At 42.1% G+C, this 17,615-nt stretch overlaps 1 protein-coding gene across 5 annotated transcripts in view; it reads right to left on the bottom strand.

The window, feature by feature from the left end:
* Positions 1 to 17,615, bottom strand: part of GNE (glucosamine (UDP-N-acetyl)-2-epimerase/N-acetylmannosamine kinase) — a 59,436-nt gene that overhangs the window by 22,179 nt on the left and 19,642 nt on the right. For 3 of the 5 annotated variants that reach the window (XM_054986329.1, XM_054986333.1, XM_054986332.1), the window contains exons 2-4: positions 5,531 to 5,739; positions 1,693 to 2,144; positions 227 to 379 (exon numbers count right to left, since the gene is read on the bottom strand). In XM_054986329.1, coding sequence (XP_054842304.1) covers positions 227 to 379; positions 1,693 to 2,144; positions 5,531 to 5,739 — 814 coding nt within the window. Of the gene's footprint in view, positions 1 to 226; positions 380 to 1,692; positions 2,145 to 5,530; positions 5,740 to 7,412; positions 7,435 to 16,940; positions 17,213 to 17,615 lie in introns of those variants that run through there. The other 2 variants (XM_054986330.1, XM_054986331.1) reach the window with 2 other exon arrangements.

Below are 17,615 nucleotides of genomic sequence, written 5' to 3'. Positions count from 1 at the left end.
ACACTAGCAGCTTTGAATAACATCCATTCAGTTCCATTAAGGCCCACTGACAACATTCTTGATCATTTCTTTTATAAACAGAAGCTGAGAATCAGGACTTTCGACCATGGCTTTTAGTTGGGGGAAGCTGTACAGCCCCACGTACTCAATATGCATTTCACAAAAAGAGATGTGGCAGGTTGCAAGCTGTAGCAAAACCACCTCAGTAAGAACCATCTGTACTCACCAGCATCAATATTTGGGAATAAAACCAAGGTCTTCTTGTTGAAGGAGATAAGGGCATCTAATGTCAGTTCAAACATCTTTATGGAATGTTTAATGTCTGTGGTCACAGGATGCTGTAAAGCAACTATGTAATCTTTTGGTTTCACATCCTCACCTGTGTAAGCAGAGTTAAAAATATACAGATTTTTTAAAAAGAACCTCTCGGGCTGAAGAAGGAACAACAGGTAAATTACTTAATATTTTTCCACTGTAAAATAAGAGTTTTCATTCCAAGGTCAGTTTGACTACTTATAGAATGATCAAACCTCTACACAGAAAAGATAAGATTTAATTGTTTGCTTAAGGGGCCACTGATTATTTTTCAGTATATTCATTTATGTGTTTGGATTCCTGACAACACCTGGTCCTAAATTAAGTGGTTTTCCTAATTTATTGAAAAGAGAGAAAGACAGAAGAATGGACTTCTGGTTGTCTTTTCTACAGCTTTTACAACAAAAAGCAAGAGCTTGCTTCAAATTCTCATGAAAAAAGGGACAGCTAGTTAAACCATTATCTCATAAGTGACTGGAACAAATTTAAACTTAAGAACTTCTCTTGTCAAATACCAAAGAAATGAATCAATTTTTCTGAATCTATCTATACAGGCTTATAATATCATTCTTCTTATGAAATTCAGGGTCCAAATCTCCTATTTTCACACACTCGCAACCAGCCAGTGAGGTGAGTTAGGCTGAGAGAGGAACTGATCTAAGATTACCCAGCAAGCTTTGCAGGTGAGTGTGGGTCTGAACCCAGGTTTCCCCAATCTCAAACTAGATGTAACAGGGATATGCGGAATAGTGGTTAGAAAGATTAGGATCTGGAAGATACCAGTTCAAATTCCCTCTCTGCCATGAAGCTGGCTGGACAATCCTGTCTAGTCATTCTCTTGCAGCCTTACAAACCTCACAGGGTAGTTGGGAGGAAAAAACTGAGGAGTACAGAACAACATATTTATACATATGCCCCCCTCTAAAGTATGGGTGGGAAGGTGGTTTTAAAAAAAAGACTTATGAAGCCTCCCACCCCCCATTGTCAGGCATCTAGGCACCGATACTCACTCCGTAGCTCTTTGACACCTGTGGCTCTTCTGAGTACTGTTTCCTAATATAGAACCTACCCTATGTTTCAGGAAACTGGGCAAGGCCCTCGCTGGTGGGGCTTGTGGTTGGCAGGTGGTTTCCACCTTGAAACAGCTGCTGCTGGAGGAACAGGTAAGCTACAGGCCTCCCTGAGGTACAGACCTCATGCCAGGCATGGAAGTAAATATAGCTCTTTGGGAAGATGGAAATAGCAAACATGGCTCTCTGCAAGAAGCAGAGTGAGAGCCACTGATCTAGCAGGTCACTGTGCAAAGCCAGGCAGCTGGGTTTAGCTGGGCAGGTCCCAAGCGGAAGAGGGTTGTGCCACACACATACAGACACCTACCTATCCACATGCGGATAACGCTCATGTAGTCCTTATTTTTGGCAGACAGCAGCTTATCGTACGAAGGACAGCCTGCCAGGAGGATACGGTCATGATCTTCACACATGGATATCAAGTGCTGCTCGGCACTTCTCGTGCAACACACATGGTAATGAGCTAACTTGGTTATCGCGTGCCTAATGGAGTCATCAATGGTCCCACTAACTTCTCCACCTTCAATGTGAAGAATCCGAATGTTCATTAGGGCTGCAGATGTCGCCAGTGCCAGAGCATCAAATCTGTCACCGTGGACGATCATGATGTCGGGTTTCAGGCGGTTGAGTACATCCGGGAGCTTGACTAAGGCCAGACCCACAGACTCCACCATGGCTGCCTCATCTTCTCCTCGCACTATTGTGTGCAGTCTGGTGTGGATGTCAAAATCGTCTTGCTCAATCATACGGTAAGTGTTACTGGGAAGAGGGGAACACATTTAAACTACAAGACAACACACCAACATACCAAAGTATATTTCTGAGAATAAGGTTAGCGACAGAAAACGTAATTAATTTTGACCCTAGACCATAATTTTTTCCTATGGAAGTTTCTAGAATCTTCTACCAAGAAGCTACAACTGCATTTTTCAAAACTTTACCTGAACACTCTTGAATTTAATTATTAAAGCTAGATTGCTGCTCTTTAGAAAACATCATCGAGAATCCTTGGGATGGAATTACACCTTACAAATAGTTCCTTGATTCTTTTCAATAAAACACAGCTGCTCAGGTTACAATTAACGTGGGAGACCAGCTTCCTAACCCTCTCCCTGAAGGCTTGTTTCCTGCTGAAAATCAGAACATCAATTCGTTTTTTTCTTCTCTTGGGAAAACTTAGAGGCGCATGTAAATTTTCCTTTTAAACCAGGATTAAACCACAGTTTAGAATACCAGTTTTTTCCCTAAGTCCTTTCATCGAAATTGATACATAAGCACCTGTCAAAGAAAACAATGAGCCCTTGCCTGTGTGCTATGTGGGAAGCCAAGCTTAGAATGGATTCAGATGATCCAACATTTCTATTGCTGTGTAAGTGACTAGACATTGCTGTCAACTTCTGAAATTCCATACGATTTGACAAAATACAGAGTGGCAAAGCTCTCTAGTGCTTAATATAATTTTTAAACTGATCTAAAACTGTGCCCCAAATGAAAACACAGTCAACTGCAAACAGCAGGAAAAGCAATAGTTCCTGTTGCACTCATAACAGCAGGAAATGAATTTTGTTGATACAGAATGAAAAGAGAAGAATACAACTTTTATAAAGCTATAGGGTCATAATTTGTATTTATTGTATTTTACTTAATTTATATCCCACCTTTCTCCCCAGGGGGAACCCAAAGTGGCTTACATCAGCCTCTTTTCCATTTTTTCTTCACAACAAACCCTGTAAGGTATGTTACGCTGAGAGATAGGCAAATGTATCCATTTGCATTGGATCACAGGACAAATCTCTTGTACTTGGTCACACACATTCTGCCAAAATAAAAGTGGATGGGAAAGCATTCAAACTCTGATTTTCTGCTAGCTGATGTTATTCTCCTAGAAGGGCACAGCTGTCCTATATAGCCTTATGCATTTCTGCTATATTGACATGATCCATACGGGGCTAACAGCAGAAAAAGCAATGTTAAATTTTGAAACAGGTAAGCACAGCAATAACCCAAAGTTCAAAGATAACCTGATAAATATTGATGGAGATGCAATTCTGCATTGCACTGTGGCATTAGCTACACTACAGCATTTGGCCAGAATACGAGGTACAGAATAAAGGTCAGAAAAACAGGTAGCACTTTAAATAAGATTTTTTTTTTACTGCTGAAGTGCCAACCCACTGTCCAACAAAAACAAACTACTCAGACACCTCAAACAACTATTATATAAAGATTATCTATCACTGTATTATAATCTTCATAAAAACCCTGTAGTCAACTGTACCCCCAAAACTAAGGGCCACGTTCCCCAGACTGTTTACAGAGATTCACCTGTCCCCATACTCAGCGTAATGATCATGCCGTGTTTTATAAAGTATATTTACTGCCTGGAATGTAGCAATCAATTACTCAATTGAATGCATTTTTTATACTTTTATCTCACTTTTCAAGGAAAAATGTTACCCAAAGCAATTCACAGCAGTTATAATAATTGATAAGAGAAGAATGAAAGTTAGGTTTTTTTTTCAGTTTTTTATTAGTATTCTATTGTTATCATCCTATCCTAATTCATATACAATTAGCGATTAGAAGTACTTGCAGGCACTTGCTGCAAGAATAACATCAAGTAAGTAACCTATTTCTAAAACTATGAACTAAACTTGTTAACTACTAGCTAAGATACGTAATTTAAAAAAAAAATTATACTCCAGCCTAATGCAGTGTTGAAGAAGTTACCAACCAAGATTTTCATAGCAGAATGTGGAATTATTTGCATCAGAACATTCTTTTCAAGATTTAAAAAAAAATCATTCCAAGTTTCAGATACACTCTCCCAAATATACTTGACATAGCGGGACCTTTTTTCTCTATGTTCTGGTTTGTTGTTTATATGCAGAACCCAGAAAGAAATTCCTGACCAAGATTTTAAATACTATACATTCCTTCTCTGACTCTGTTAAATTTATTCATACGTTATCTGACGTGGATGCTTCTGTGTCCTATAAAGTGGCACTTTTTGCCTTGGCTGCTAGGAAAATAAGAGCAAGTGCCGTATCTAATAAAGCGCCTCATAATTCTGAGCAGTAAATTTGGGTCTTGCTTGTGATTGGAATAATTTTAATGTTGTCTGTTATCTTAGAATTTTTAAAATATTTGTGGTTGTAAATGTGCTCTATATGTTCTGTCTTGTAAAGGCCAATGGCCATATACAGTAAAATTTATCTACCTACCTATTCATCTTAACCACTTTCCTGTAAATCATATCCAAGTGAATAATTTGGGGGCACTGGGTGCTGTACTGTTCTGGAAGGTGCAAGGCTGTGGAATCAGGTTCTGAACAGGATATCTGCCCATGTAAACCATCTAAGCATTTTAATGAAGAATGGGCTGCAGGCTGAAACAATATTTAGGAAAAAAAAATGGGATGTGAAAGGAGGACTGTGGCAGTTTGAGAATTATTAATTTGCGATTTTATAAAGGGGAGAGAGAAGTAACTTTACCATTAACGGGGAAATTTAGTCATTAATTAATCTAAGCTAACACTATTATTAAGAAGATTGTATTAAAAATAGATAGGTTAAACAGTTAGGAATAGAATGGATATATTAGAGAATTTGAGATACAGAATAATTTGAACATGCTTAGAATAAGGGATACAATATATATAAGATTTAGAAGAATATAGTTAAAAATAATTTAAACGATAAGATGGGTTAAGGGTTGGAAAGCTGTTGGAAGTCAATAAGGAGGGGGGAAGGGTGGGGGTTGTTATAATTTAGGTAATATGGGGAATTTATGTAAAATTTATGTACTCACCAATAAAAAATTTTTTTTTAAAAAAAGAATGGGCTGCAGGCATATGCTGGTGTATATGTATGTACATGAGTCATAAAACTGCACAGAAGTTTCATATAAATGGAAGAGATTTACCCTTCTTACATTTATCCTTTCTCTGGACTGCACCCCTTAATTCTATCCATAGAAGCAACTGTATAAAGAAGTCAAGAGACTCGAATTTGTCCTGAACTAATCCACATGGAGTAATAAAGAGAGCAGAGCCGAGGATACTGTCCCCCCCGCCAATTCTCATGCCAAATTTGATAATCAACAACTTTAAAAAAATGCACAGAAGGCTCAAATTATCTTCATACCCGTAGTCATCTATTAGGTGAGATCCCAGAACCACAACATCCAGCTCAAAGAACTGCGGTTCCGCTTTAATGCCAAACATGATCGGGGCCAACTTGGAGTAATCAGCCCGATTGCAAGTAGCAACACAAACCCGGAGCTTCCGGTTGTTCCCATGCTTCTCCATTACTCGCTTTTGTTTCTGTTTCGACAGGTTCTTGAAATAAAGCTCCTGAAATACAGAAACAATGAGATATATCAGACAAACGTTATTACGCTGGAAGTACTGGGCAAAAGATTTATGCACATGTTATACTTACACCCTTCCCTTACTTCAGTCATTCAACCCAAGGCAGTGCAAACAAAAGTATCATCCTCAGCACAATTATACCGTGCTAAGTCCATTGAAAACAATGGGCTTAGAAGGATCTAATTCACCTGATGATTGTACAGTAGATTCCCAGGTCTCCCATCCAGGCACTAACCAGACCAAGACCTGCTTAGTTTAGCAATGTTGTTAACCATGTATCTTCCAACCACCCCCTGAACTTGGAAAGGTGGGCAATAGTTGGGATAAACTGCAGGGCCTGTTCCAGATTTTAGAAGGCTCTGGGCAGACAGTACATGGGTCCCCCTCCCCTGCCCACCACGCCCCTTGCATATTCCTCTTCCCAGCCATTCACACACATGCCTTTTCCACACTACCCCCTGGGCATCCTTCCCCACCTCCTCTCAGACTTGCAAGCCCCTTCGCCACTCATGCTCCCAGCAGCACACATGCTCTTCCCACAATGGTGTCACACAACATGTGTGGTTGGGAGTGCAGGTGATGGAGGAAAGGCTTACAAGCAAGGAAGTGCATGCTGGAGGATAGCAACTATGGAAGGGTGGCATGATGTGGTGTCCCAACAAAAGCCTTGGATCTTTCAGCTCCCCCACCTGAGGGTATGCGGGCGCCAGCCCTGATAGGCAGACACCAAGTAAATTCCACAATTCAAAGATCTTCCTTGTCCAGGACAAGAAACTGCATCCTTACTATATATACTTGTTCAATAAAAAGAGCATGATGGTCTCATACGGACAAAGTGGATTAGTATATTCAGTCGGTCATCCCCCTCTACCATGGATCTGAGCCAGAAACATTTTACCCAGTTTAAAGATGAATAAAGTTAGAAAAATTAGAATTACGAGATAATTCCTTAGACAGGTAGACTGTGCACTCAGAATTGATAGACTTGGAGACAGACTGTTTTTTTTCCAGTCTGACTCACTTTCAAGGCTCACAGGTTTTGAGAGAGAAAATCATTTAGAAGTAGAGGGATTAAATCCCTGTTCTCCTCCCTCTACAGCCTGACCTGAATAGGAGCTGCGTGTGGCTGTAATGTAACTTTTTAAATGCTGGGAAGAACATGCTCAAAACATCTTTTTTAACCCTGTGTTCTACACATTTCTGTGCTAAAAAAAAAAGCTTCATCACTGCTTTTTTAAAAAGGTCAGACTAGCAGGTTTTCTTAGGCAAGGTCTCCCTAAAATAAACAAGAAAAATGACGAAAAATGACGAAGAAATTCCCTTTAGACTACTGTTAACTAACTAACTAACTAGCTAACTAAAAATAGCTAAAAACAAACAAACTAAAAAAGGCATTCCACTATCAATTCCTTCTAAACAAGAGAGTGCTTCAGTCAAAGCCACCTTTTGAAAACCATTCTAGTTTTTGGGGGTTTTTATGTAGGTCTCTCCTCAGTCTATCACTTTTAATTAACTGTACCTTACCTCTACTAGGCAATGTTTCCAGAATACTATTTTTAAGCCTCTTAACTACTCCCAGGTTTGAAACCTCGGCACTGCACTGAAAAGAGCTCTTTAACTTTTGTTTTTGCAAAGCAGAAAAAGCAACTAGGCACCTGTAGCTAAGAATACCATCTTGACTCCTTCTGCAGCTTCTGACTCCACACGCCCACAAATAGCTTTCAAGAAACAGTAAGAGGAAGCAGTCATTACACACCATCCTGGCTTAGTTACCAAGCCTCGTTTTGTCCTGCCCGACTCTTCCTGCAAATCTAGTTTAAAGCAAAAAGGTTTCAGGCGGCTGTTCTAAGAATGATGCAAATTCCCAGGCACAATTTGCTGGCCTGCTGCTCACAAAGCAACAGCAGCAGAAATTTCCATTTAATTCCACTGGTATAAAAAAGACTTCCCTTTCAAGGGTGTGTAGAAAGGTCACATTTTTGGCTGCACACTGTAACCCAGGGTTTGGCCAACCTACGTCTGAGTAATGAAAAATATCCCAAACTCCTCCTCACCCCTACGCTTTCCAGAATTTTACCAGTTTTTTTTCCTGTCCAAGGTATAGAACATAGACTAGGAACAGAACAAGAAATTAAGTTATCAGCTAAGCATCACAGAGGAAAAAAAATTCAAGCACAGAAGAGATCTTTTTGCAATCTTTTCCTAGGTCTTCTAGAGCAGTGGTTCTCAACCTTTCGTATCTTACATCTTACCACTCTGTCGAAGAACCTGGGTCCCCCACCCATGATAGAAACAAAAAGCTATTATATTTATCATTTACGGAAATTTTAAGGGCATACAAAACTGCAGGAGCACAATGGATAACCCCTGCAGGTAGGTTCAGCAGGAACTGACACGCCAAAGCCACTTGCTGTGGTATTAGCAGAAGCACACGGTGTCCATGGTTACTACTAGCATGGCAAAAGGTCAACGATGGATCATTCGCGGCAGGCAGGGTGACAAGTGGAGACGGGGACTGAGTCTGCAGCCCCTGCGTCCCAACACTCCACTGGTGGTAGACGTACCGCTGGCAACAAGCATTGTTCTAGAGTGCGCCTGAGCGCCCTGGAGCAATTCACAAGCTACTTAGCAGAAGCCCCTGCTGTAACCCAAACCTTGCAACTGGATGGACATAAGTCAATTTTGCAATAATGCCACTGGATGAACATAAGTCAATTTTTGGTGTCTACCCATTATTGTTTTTACTTTTAGCTAGTTTAGCTCCCATTTACTAACTTTCGTTTATTGTAAAGCCTTTCTTGCCCTGAGCAAAAAAACATAAGTTAACTGATTTCAGATTCTGTACAGCCCAATCGCAAACATATGTAGAGAAGGACCTCCCCCCATCACATTAACATGTTTCAGTAGCTTCAAGAAAAGTTGCCTTGTGTATGGAGAAACATAAAACACAGACGCTGACCAATCAACTTTTATAACATGAATCACCTGTACTAGACAGTATGTTATTCAGTGGCATTACCATTATTTTTACATTAGAGTTGAAAATAATTAGTCGTACAGTTGGCTACAAAAAACCAGAAAGCAAATTTCTGTTTCAAGCAATCCTAAATAGGCTAATCTGATTAAACAGCTACATAATCAAAATATTGCCCACTGATTTTTTAATTTGCTAACAGGCAAGAAACTAGTTTTCTCCATGTTTATTCCTGACTTTGGGCTTTGAGAACAGATCATGTACTTTAATTTTTAGTTAACATAATAAAAAAGGAATTCTTCTTACATCTGTTACAAATACCTAAGGCTATGGACACTTCTGTCTTAAGAATCATTTTGTCCCACTTTACTGCAAAGAAAACTTCTTCCCTCTTACTCACAGCACAACAAATTAAACATTTTTTTAAAAGCAAATATTTGCATCAGATTTTCTCCACCCTCTTCCCTCAATACTGAACACCAAGTCATGATTAACCCATCAATTACCTATCCAAATAGTTTCAAATTTCCTCAACTGAAGCAACTAGCACATAACACTAACAGTACGATCCCCACACCCAGTTACTCCAATACATTTGGACTGGAGTAACTCTACAAAACACTGCACTCTAAACGGCTAAGTACTAAATAACACTGTCAAGTGGAGGTTAGGGCAAAAGCTTAAGCCCATTTCAATGCCAAAAAGAGAACGAGGAACTGATCAATCCCCTATTTCCAGTGGCCAGCACTTTAGCCTTAACACAGTGCCGTGAGTAGTACAAAATGAAAAACCCTACAAAATCAAAAAAGACTATTTCCCGATAACCAAGCGAAATGTGAAAATAAGGCAAGTCTACTTCTTGGCGCATATATCTACACATTTATTTATTTTTTGCAGGGAAAAAAGTTGTATACTTTTAAACCATGATCGTTCACAAATCATTCTGGGGATAAGCAAATCGCCTCCTCTTTTACCTTTTATTTTTGTTCCAGCTAGTTATCATGATGATGGCCATTAGAATTAGTTAAACTATTCTCACATTATGTATTAACAGTTTTTAAAAAATAAACATTGAGTTTCTCAATGAGAAAAGCATACTATAAATAACATGAATAAAGTATCAGAATCCAGTAACCCAGACATACATACTAGTATTAAAAATGTCTAGGTGACACAGGTTGCTTAAAATATGGTTATTACTCAGGCGACTTCTTGAAACCTCTGCCATGGGCAAGTCTGTTTTGTACGTACTGGTCTGCTGCACAGATTTGTTTCCATACAGAGGGCTGACCTACTGGGAAGACGACAGATATAAAATAGCTCATCCCTACCCCACTGAAACAGATTTTACTTCCTATGAGGTAGCCATAAGGTGAAATTAATCTTCACCGGAAGATGCCTTCTGACCCAATACTCACAAATCTCATGATGTAATGCCCAGCTGAAACAAAACCCGAGTGTGTATTTTTTAAAATTTCACATATTCTTCACCTGTTACCCTTGCCTCTTCCTCGACAGACTCCTCCATGCCTAATATTTAGAGACAGTACTCTTTAGGACAGTGAAACACCAGCTTTGTTTTAGTTTGTTTTACTCTTTAAAGTAGCATAGTATACCAATGGTGCTATGTTTATAATGTGAAATCTAGGCCAACAGGTCTTATGATTAGAGAGGGACACAAACCAAAATACGAACCAAAGTCCGGCACAAACCGGGGCTGGTTCATGATTCGCTAACTAGCCGTTCATCAGAGCCCATTTCTGACAAACCACCAGGAACTTTCGTTTTTTGGTTCGTCACTGCAGACAGCCTGGTGCCGATCAATCAGTTTCCTAGGCAATGGGGGTTGGGCTTTCTGCAGACCTTCTGCTGACCCTGAAGTGATGTTCTGTTGACCTGGAAGTGACATTTTCATGAACCAAACAAACTGGTTTGCAAATGGCGGCAGGTTTGTGAAAGTTCATCGTTCGTGAAATGCGACGATCCATGAACCTCATGGTTCATTTTTTCCCCCAGTTCATACCCATCTCTATTTATGATTCATATTCTAAATCATGGTCAGAAACACTTTACAAAAGCATTTTTCGTTCCTAATATGAATAGCAAGAAAGTGAATTTAAATTCATCAAGATTAGGACAGAGAGGAAGCAGTTCTACATACCTTACCATATTGGACAGAAAACAGTGGATACATATACTATTGAAAAGGAACAATGGATTTCTATAGTGCTAATGTGTAGAACAAAATTCTGCTTCTGTGAAATCTTGTAAAAGTTCTGCCAAACTAGACTGAACTAACTCAACAAAGCCACCTTTGATAAGTCATCCCATGAAATCTCACAGAAATGGCGCACAAGTTTAGCTAAGCTAGATAAACTATTTCTATCTTATCCTTTCCAGAAAGTTCAGGCAAGTAAGTTAAGACAAAAATAAAATAGAGAAGATAAAATTATTCATTTACTGCTCAGAGTAACAAAATTCCTATAAATAAATATAGAGAAATCCACAATTAAAAAGGTTTTTGAAGAAAAGTGGCTTATGAATGCCAGAAATAAATATGAAATTCCTGTCTCTATTTATCAGGAAATAGCCTAGTGAGTGAATCAGCCTTCTCAACAGATAATACTGTATATGAAAAACAATGAAACAGCGCTATATTTAATGAAACTCTGGATCCTTCCAGGATACAATCCGTCATAAACATTTCAAAACTAAATATGTGATGGACAAAACCAAGATAAGCATACATTATTTATAGTACAATGTTTCAGTTTCTACCTTCACCATTTCTACGTCACCTTTCCATTCACAGAATTACAAATAATAATACAGTAGTTATTAAAGGACTCGACCTGAATGGTCCGGGCTAGCCTAATCTTGTTAGATCTTGGAAGCTAAGCAGGAAAAGCTCTGCTTAGTACTTGGATGGGAGACCACCAAGGAAGTCCAGGGTCACTATGCAGAGGCAGGCAATGGCAAACCACCTGGACACCATAAGTCGGCTGCAACCTGACAGCACTTTACGCACACTCAGACCTTAAAAACAAAATATCAAAGGCCTTCCAGAACAAGTATATGATCAAAAGGTACAAGGAGGTATGTAATGACGGCACCAACTGACCCTAAGAGCACAAGCTCCTGCGGCAAGGAGGTTTCCTCCTCCCATTATACGGGATGGGTCTGTTCAGGGTCTGATGTGAACAGGGGTACTTTAAAGCCTTCAACAGCTCTGATCCAAAAGGTCAAAATCAGCACTTTGAATCATGTAGGGAAGCCAACTGGAAACCAGTGCAGTCTGTATAGAGTTCTGATTTGAATTGCATTGCAGTGGATCCCTATTAGCATTCTAGCAGCTGCATTCTGCCCAGCAGGAATTTTTTGGACAGTCTTCAAAGGCAATCCCACATCAAGCACAGGGTTTTTTCTCCTTTTCTGCTGTCAAGTCACAGCCAACTTATGGCAATTCCATCGAGTTTGCAAGGAACAAGACGTTCAGAGGTGGTTTGCCATTGCCTGCATTTGCACAGCAACCCTGAACATCTTTGGCAGTCTCTCATCCAAGTAGTAACCCTGCTGAGCTTCCCTGCTTCTCTGGCCCTGCTTAGCTTCCAAGATGTGATAAGATCAGGCTGTCTATAGGAGTCTAATATGGATTTTACTAAAGGCATGTATGACACAGCTAAGTATCATCTGTGTACTGATGACACTTCACTCCAAATCCCTGGATGATCTCTCCCAGTAGTTTCAAGATTTTAAACAGCATGGGAACAAGATGGAAATGCACCACCCCAAGCGAGAAAAGAAATCCCCCAGCACCAACTTCTACAATCTACCCTCCAGGAAGGACTGAGGTCAGCACAAATAGTGCCTCCAAGGCCCAGCCCAGCCAAACAGCCAAGAAGGATATCATGTTAACTTGGTACACAGGTAGTTCAAGGTGACTCAGTTATTATGGGGGATGGAGATCTGAAAACAGGACATTCGTACACCTATCTTCAAAATGAGGGGCACAAAAAATAGTTAAAGTATTTCCAGGCCATGAAGAAAGCTGAAATATGGCACACATGTACTCAAAATATAACTGAAAAAGTCTGAAAATGGGGCATTTGTGCACCTGACAGTCAAAATCTGGAATTTAATTCGTATTTGCTAGCTTTACAAAACAAGAGAATACAAAAAGCCACATGGAATGAAATGCTGGAGTACAGGAACTGTTTCCTGTGATAATCTGGGTTTTGAAAGGGGAAGCTTCCAATAGACATCCACAACTGCGTTTGCAGAAAGTGAAGCACTTGTCTGTGCAGACACACCAAAAATATACTATTAATATATTTTTTTTACAAAGGGAATAGGAATGTGGTAAATGGATTGACACTAAGAAGAAGGGTTGTAGTTTAAACTGGCTGAAGAAACAGGTAAGCAGGTTTCTCTTTTCCCTCCCCATTGCCTTGTTTACAGTATATTATACTGTTTTTATTAATCTAATAGTGTAATCCAACTTTATTAGATCATTTATTACCTAAATCTAGTTTTATTGCATTATCCTACAATATAAAAGGCGAGCTGTATTGGTGATGACTCACCTTTTATCCCTGCACAGGAGTACTCGCATACCCCTCCAGAGTGATAAAAACAGTTTGCCAAGGAGGCCCCAGCAGGCTGCTGCGGGCGGCAGGAAGGCCCAGGGCAGTGGAGTGGCCAAGGCCCAGGCCAGGCCTCCCTGCCGCCTCAGGTAGGGTTGCCAGTCCTCGCTCCAACCCTCCACCCCCGCTTACCTGGCTGACGAGGAAAAGTGGGGGCCCGAATTGAGTCCGGATTTGGCAGCTGCAGAGCGCATGAGAGCTCCAGGGCCTGTTGCACTCCAGAGCCCACTGCACCCCCCCCCCCTCAGCAGTGGCCCGATTCGACCTGAATCGGGCCCATTTGGGGCTGATTCAGCCTGCTGCAGAGTGCAGCCAAATCAGCTTTCTAGAGTCCATTGTACTTTTTCCCACAACAGGCTTTGTTGCTAGTACATTATAATGATCTTATACTGCATTGTTTTTATAATTTTGTAATTCAACTTGAGACTCAACAAGAAAGGTAGACAATAAATAAATAGATAATTGCCTTTACCTGGATGGCCCAGGCAACCCTGATTTTGTCAAATTTTTGAACACTAAGCAAGGTCTGCTCTGGTTATTACTTGGGAGACCATCAAGGAAGTATAGGGTTGCTACGCAGAGGTAGGCACTAGCAAACCATCTATGAATATCTCTAGTTTCGAAAACTGCATGGGATTGCCATATTCATCTGTGACTTGATGGCACTTGGCACACTCACAAATAAGATGTGCACATATGGTATACGCACTCTCAAGCACATGGCAGTTGTTCTATTTACTAAGGAAAGTCCTTTTTAGAACATTTCCCTTATGAAACAATATCCCTTGGTCTTTGACAAAGACTCTGGAAATCTCTTTTTATGAAAATGTTGTTAGTGCATACCATAGTTCTTTCGGTTTCAGACCTCCCTCACAGATCTCCAGGTAAGAGCATGTCACCCCTGACAGCCAGTGTGGTACAGTGGTTAAAGTGTCAGACTAGGGTCTGAGAAACTCAGGTTCTATTCCCCACTCTGCCATGGAAGCTGGCTGGGTGACTTTGGGCCAATCACACCCTCAGCCTAATCTACATGGACCTGTTACAAAGATACAATGCAGGAGAGGAGAACAATATAAGCTACTTTGGGTACCCAACTGGGGAGAAAGGCAGGGTATAAATAAAGAAAATATATGGTGCAGACAGATGTAAAACTCCAGTGTATTTGCTCCCCTTAAAAACTAGCTATTAGATTGCTGAACATGCCTGAATTGCACCTATTCTACTCAACCTGATCTACGATGGGCTGTATCATGTGGAGCAGATCTCAGATACTTCGCTAATGAGTTAGGGACCATAAACTTCACCTCTATGTTGCCTTATTTTATATATGTGCTACCTGTGCCCTGACCTGGATACCCAGGTGAGCCTTATCTCGTCAGATTTCAGAAGCTACGCAGGGTCGGCCTTGGTTAGTAATTGGATGGGAGACCTCCAATGAAGACCAGAGTTGCAGAGGCAGGCAATGGCAAACCACCTCTGTTAGTCCCTTGCCATGAAAACCCCACCAGGGGTTGCCATAAGTCAGCTATGACTTGGGGGCACTCTCCTCCACCACTGTGCTTCATGTTGTCTAATGTCAGTCCTAGAATCCCTTATGTTCTGTTTCAGCATTTCTTCAACTCTGTATTGGATTATTGCTAATGCTATGTCTTTATAAACCTACATTGTTTATGAAAATATCCTTGATACTGATCTCACACTGTGAGTACACTGTGTGTACTAATCTCACACTGTGTAATCCACCTTGAGTCTCACTGAGAAAGGTGGACTGTAAATAACATAAATAAATAAAAATTAAGAACTTTATGAAACATTCTTGAAATTTAAAAAAACTTTCTTAATTTTTTAGAAAAGTTATTAAGTTTGCAAACCCCTTCTTCTACAGAAGCATGCACAGGCTAGCAGACGCACAGAAAACCTTCAGAAATGTATAAACTAGGGCAGGGGTGGGGGAAAGGTACCAAAGCTGGCAGTACCAGACGTTGCAAGGACTGAGGTGTGTATGTCCCAATTTTCACTTGTTCACTATGACAGCCCAGTGGGAAGCAGAGGAAAAACTCTCCACAACCTACCACCCATTTCTGAATGAATCTATGAGCAACAGCAAGAGTCCAGGAGTACCTCTAAGACTAACAAAATTTGTGGTAGGGTATGAGTCACAGCTCACTTCTTCAGATATCTGAAGCTCACTGTCAGAGTGTCAGTTTGCTAGTCGGTTCTCAAGCCATAGCTACGCCATGTTCACATGTTATAATCTGTAGCTGTTTAGTTCTCTCCCTCCAGGCCCAGGTGCTGTCCAGGCCGCCTATATCCATGGGAGTGAAGAATTCTTATCAATCCATTCCTGGCCAACCTTGACATCCTCGCCTTCCCAGGCCTTCTAGACAGGATTAAGGGGGGGAGGCTGGGAATGGGTGTTTGAAGCGTTGTTACTTTCATTTTGTGTGTCATTCTCAACAAAGCTTTCATTCAGCCAAGGCTTTCCTAGTCCTTGGAATATGGCTACTTGTATCCTGAGCATTGTCTTTCAATAAACCTTTTGGAATCAAGAAACTTTGTGCTTCTTGCAGAAGGGGGGAGACGAACTCTAGATAACTGGGATTCCATAGTCTGACACTCACCTGATACCTGAAGAAGTCAGTTGTGGCTCATGAAAGCTCCTACCCTACCACAAATTTTTAGTCTTACAGGTGCTACTGGACTCTTTTCTGTCTGAAGAAGTGAGCTGTGACTCACAAAAGCTCCTTGTTCGTCTTCTAGGTGCTACTGGACTCTTGCTTTTTTCTGTCTGAACAAGTGAGCTGTGACCTACCACTAATTTTATGAGTCTTCTAAGTGCTACTGGACTCTTGCTCTTTTCTGTCTGAAGAAGTGAGCTATGGCTCACGAACGCTCCTACCCTACCACTAATTTTGTTCGTCTTCTAGGTGCTACTGGACTCCTGCTTTTTCTATCTGAAGTGAGCTGTGACTCACGAAAGCTCCTACCCTACCACTAATTTTGTTCGTCTTCTAGGTGCTACTGGACTCTTGCTTTTTCTATCTGAAGAAGTGAGCTGTGACTCACGAAAGCTCCTACCCTACCACTAATTTTGTTCGTCTTCTAGGTGCTACTGGACTCTTGCTTTTTCTATCTGAAGAAGTGAGCTGTGACTCACGAAAGCTCCCACCCTACCACAAAATTTCCCACCGCTACAGACGAAAGTCGGCGACTCGTCTTGATCTCTCTCTATGAGTAAGGAAGGCGAATTTTCAGCCAGCGGTAAAGAAGAGGGCGGTGGAGAAAAAGCGGATTTTTAAACCTTTGTGTGTTACGGGGGGGGGGGGGGGATGAGCTACCGCAGTCCCTCAAAACGCAACCATTACCGTCTCCCCCCACCCCACCCCCAAGAGACCTCTTTGCACCCCCCGAGAATGGCGAAGCCCACCTCGCCGCCCGGGCCTTTCCTTCCTCCGTCACACTCGGATTTCTCCTCAGATCGCATCAATCATTCGCCTTCTCTCCCTGCCGTTGCCCCTTCCCTCCATTTAATGCCACATATCAACTCCCCCCCCCCGGCCCCTTACTTCAGCGCTTGCTTCGCCACGCCTCCCTCAGGCCCGGGCAGGAGCCGAGCCGGCCTGCAGGAGGAGGAGGAAACCCCCCGGGCGGAGGCGACCCTCGTCGGCGAGTATAAGCCGGCACGCACGCTCCCCTCAGTAGGCCGCGGCGACGTCCGTGTGAGGCGGCGCCGCTTGCTATGAGGCGCCGCTCTCCGCCGTCGCCACCTGCCAGCCGGTCCCTCAGCCTCCCCGCTGGAGCTCTCCTCCGGGCCTCTCTCGTGCAGCCTCCTCCCTGCGGGGCCGCGGGAGCCCTTCCCCCGTGCGCCAGGCTGCGGCTCTCTTCCTCCCTTCCCCCGACAGGCCGACACGCTTCGGCGGCCTTTTCGAGGCGTTGTTCGTCAGAGGCGCGGCCTGTGGGGAGTCCCGCCGGGTGGGCCTAGTCGAGAGGCCCTCCGTGAACCCGCCAGCGGAGCGACAACCGCTCTACCCCTTTCGCGCGATGTCCTTTTTTATTCCCGCCTTTTCTTCTAGGGCGATGTCCGTTGTTCTCCCTTCCCCCGTTTGAAGCTTCAGAACAAGGCGGCGAGGGAAGAGGGAGGTTAGGCTGAGGGAAAGGGGCACCCAGCGAGCTTCATTTCCCTCACGCCCTTATGAGGGAGGCTAGACGAGCTCGGTATCTGGCCCAGGGTCAAGATGCGT

This window comes from Eublepharis macularius, chromosome 8, assembly GCF_028583425.1.
Source record: "Eublepharis macularius isolate TG4126 chromosome 8, MPM_Emac_v1.0, whole genome shotgun sequence".
Lineage (NCBI taxonomy): Eukaryota > Metazoa > Chordata > Lepidosauria > Squamata > Eublepharidae > Eublepharis > Eublepharis macularius.
This window is presented reverse-complemented; position numbering and strand designations above follow the sequence as displayed.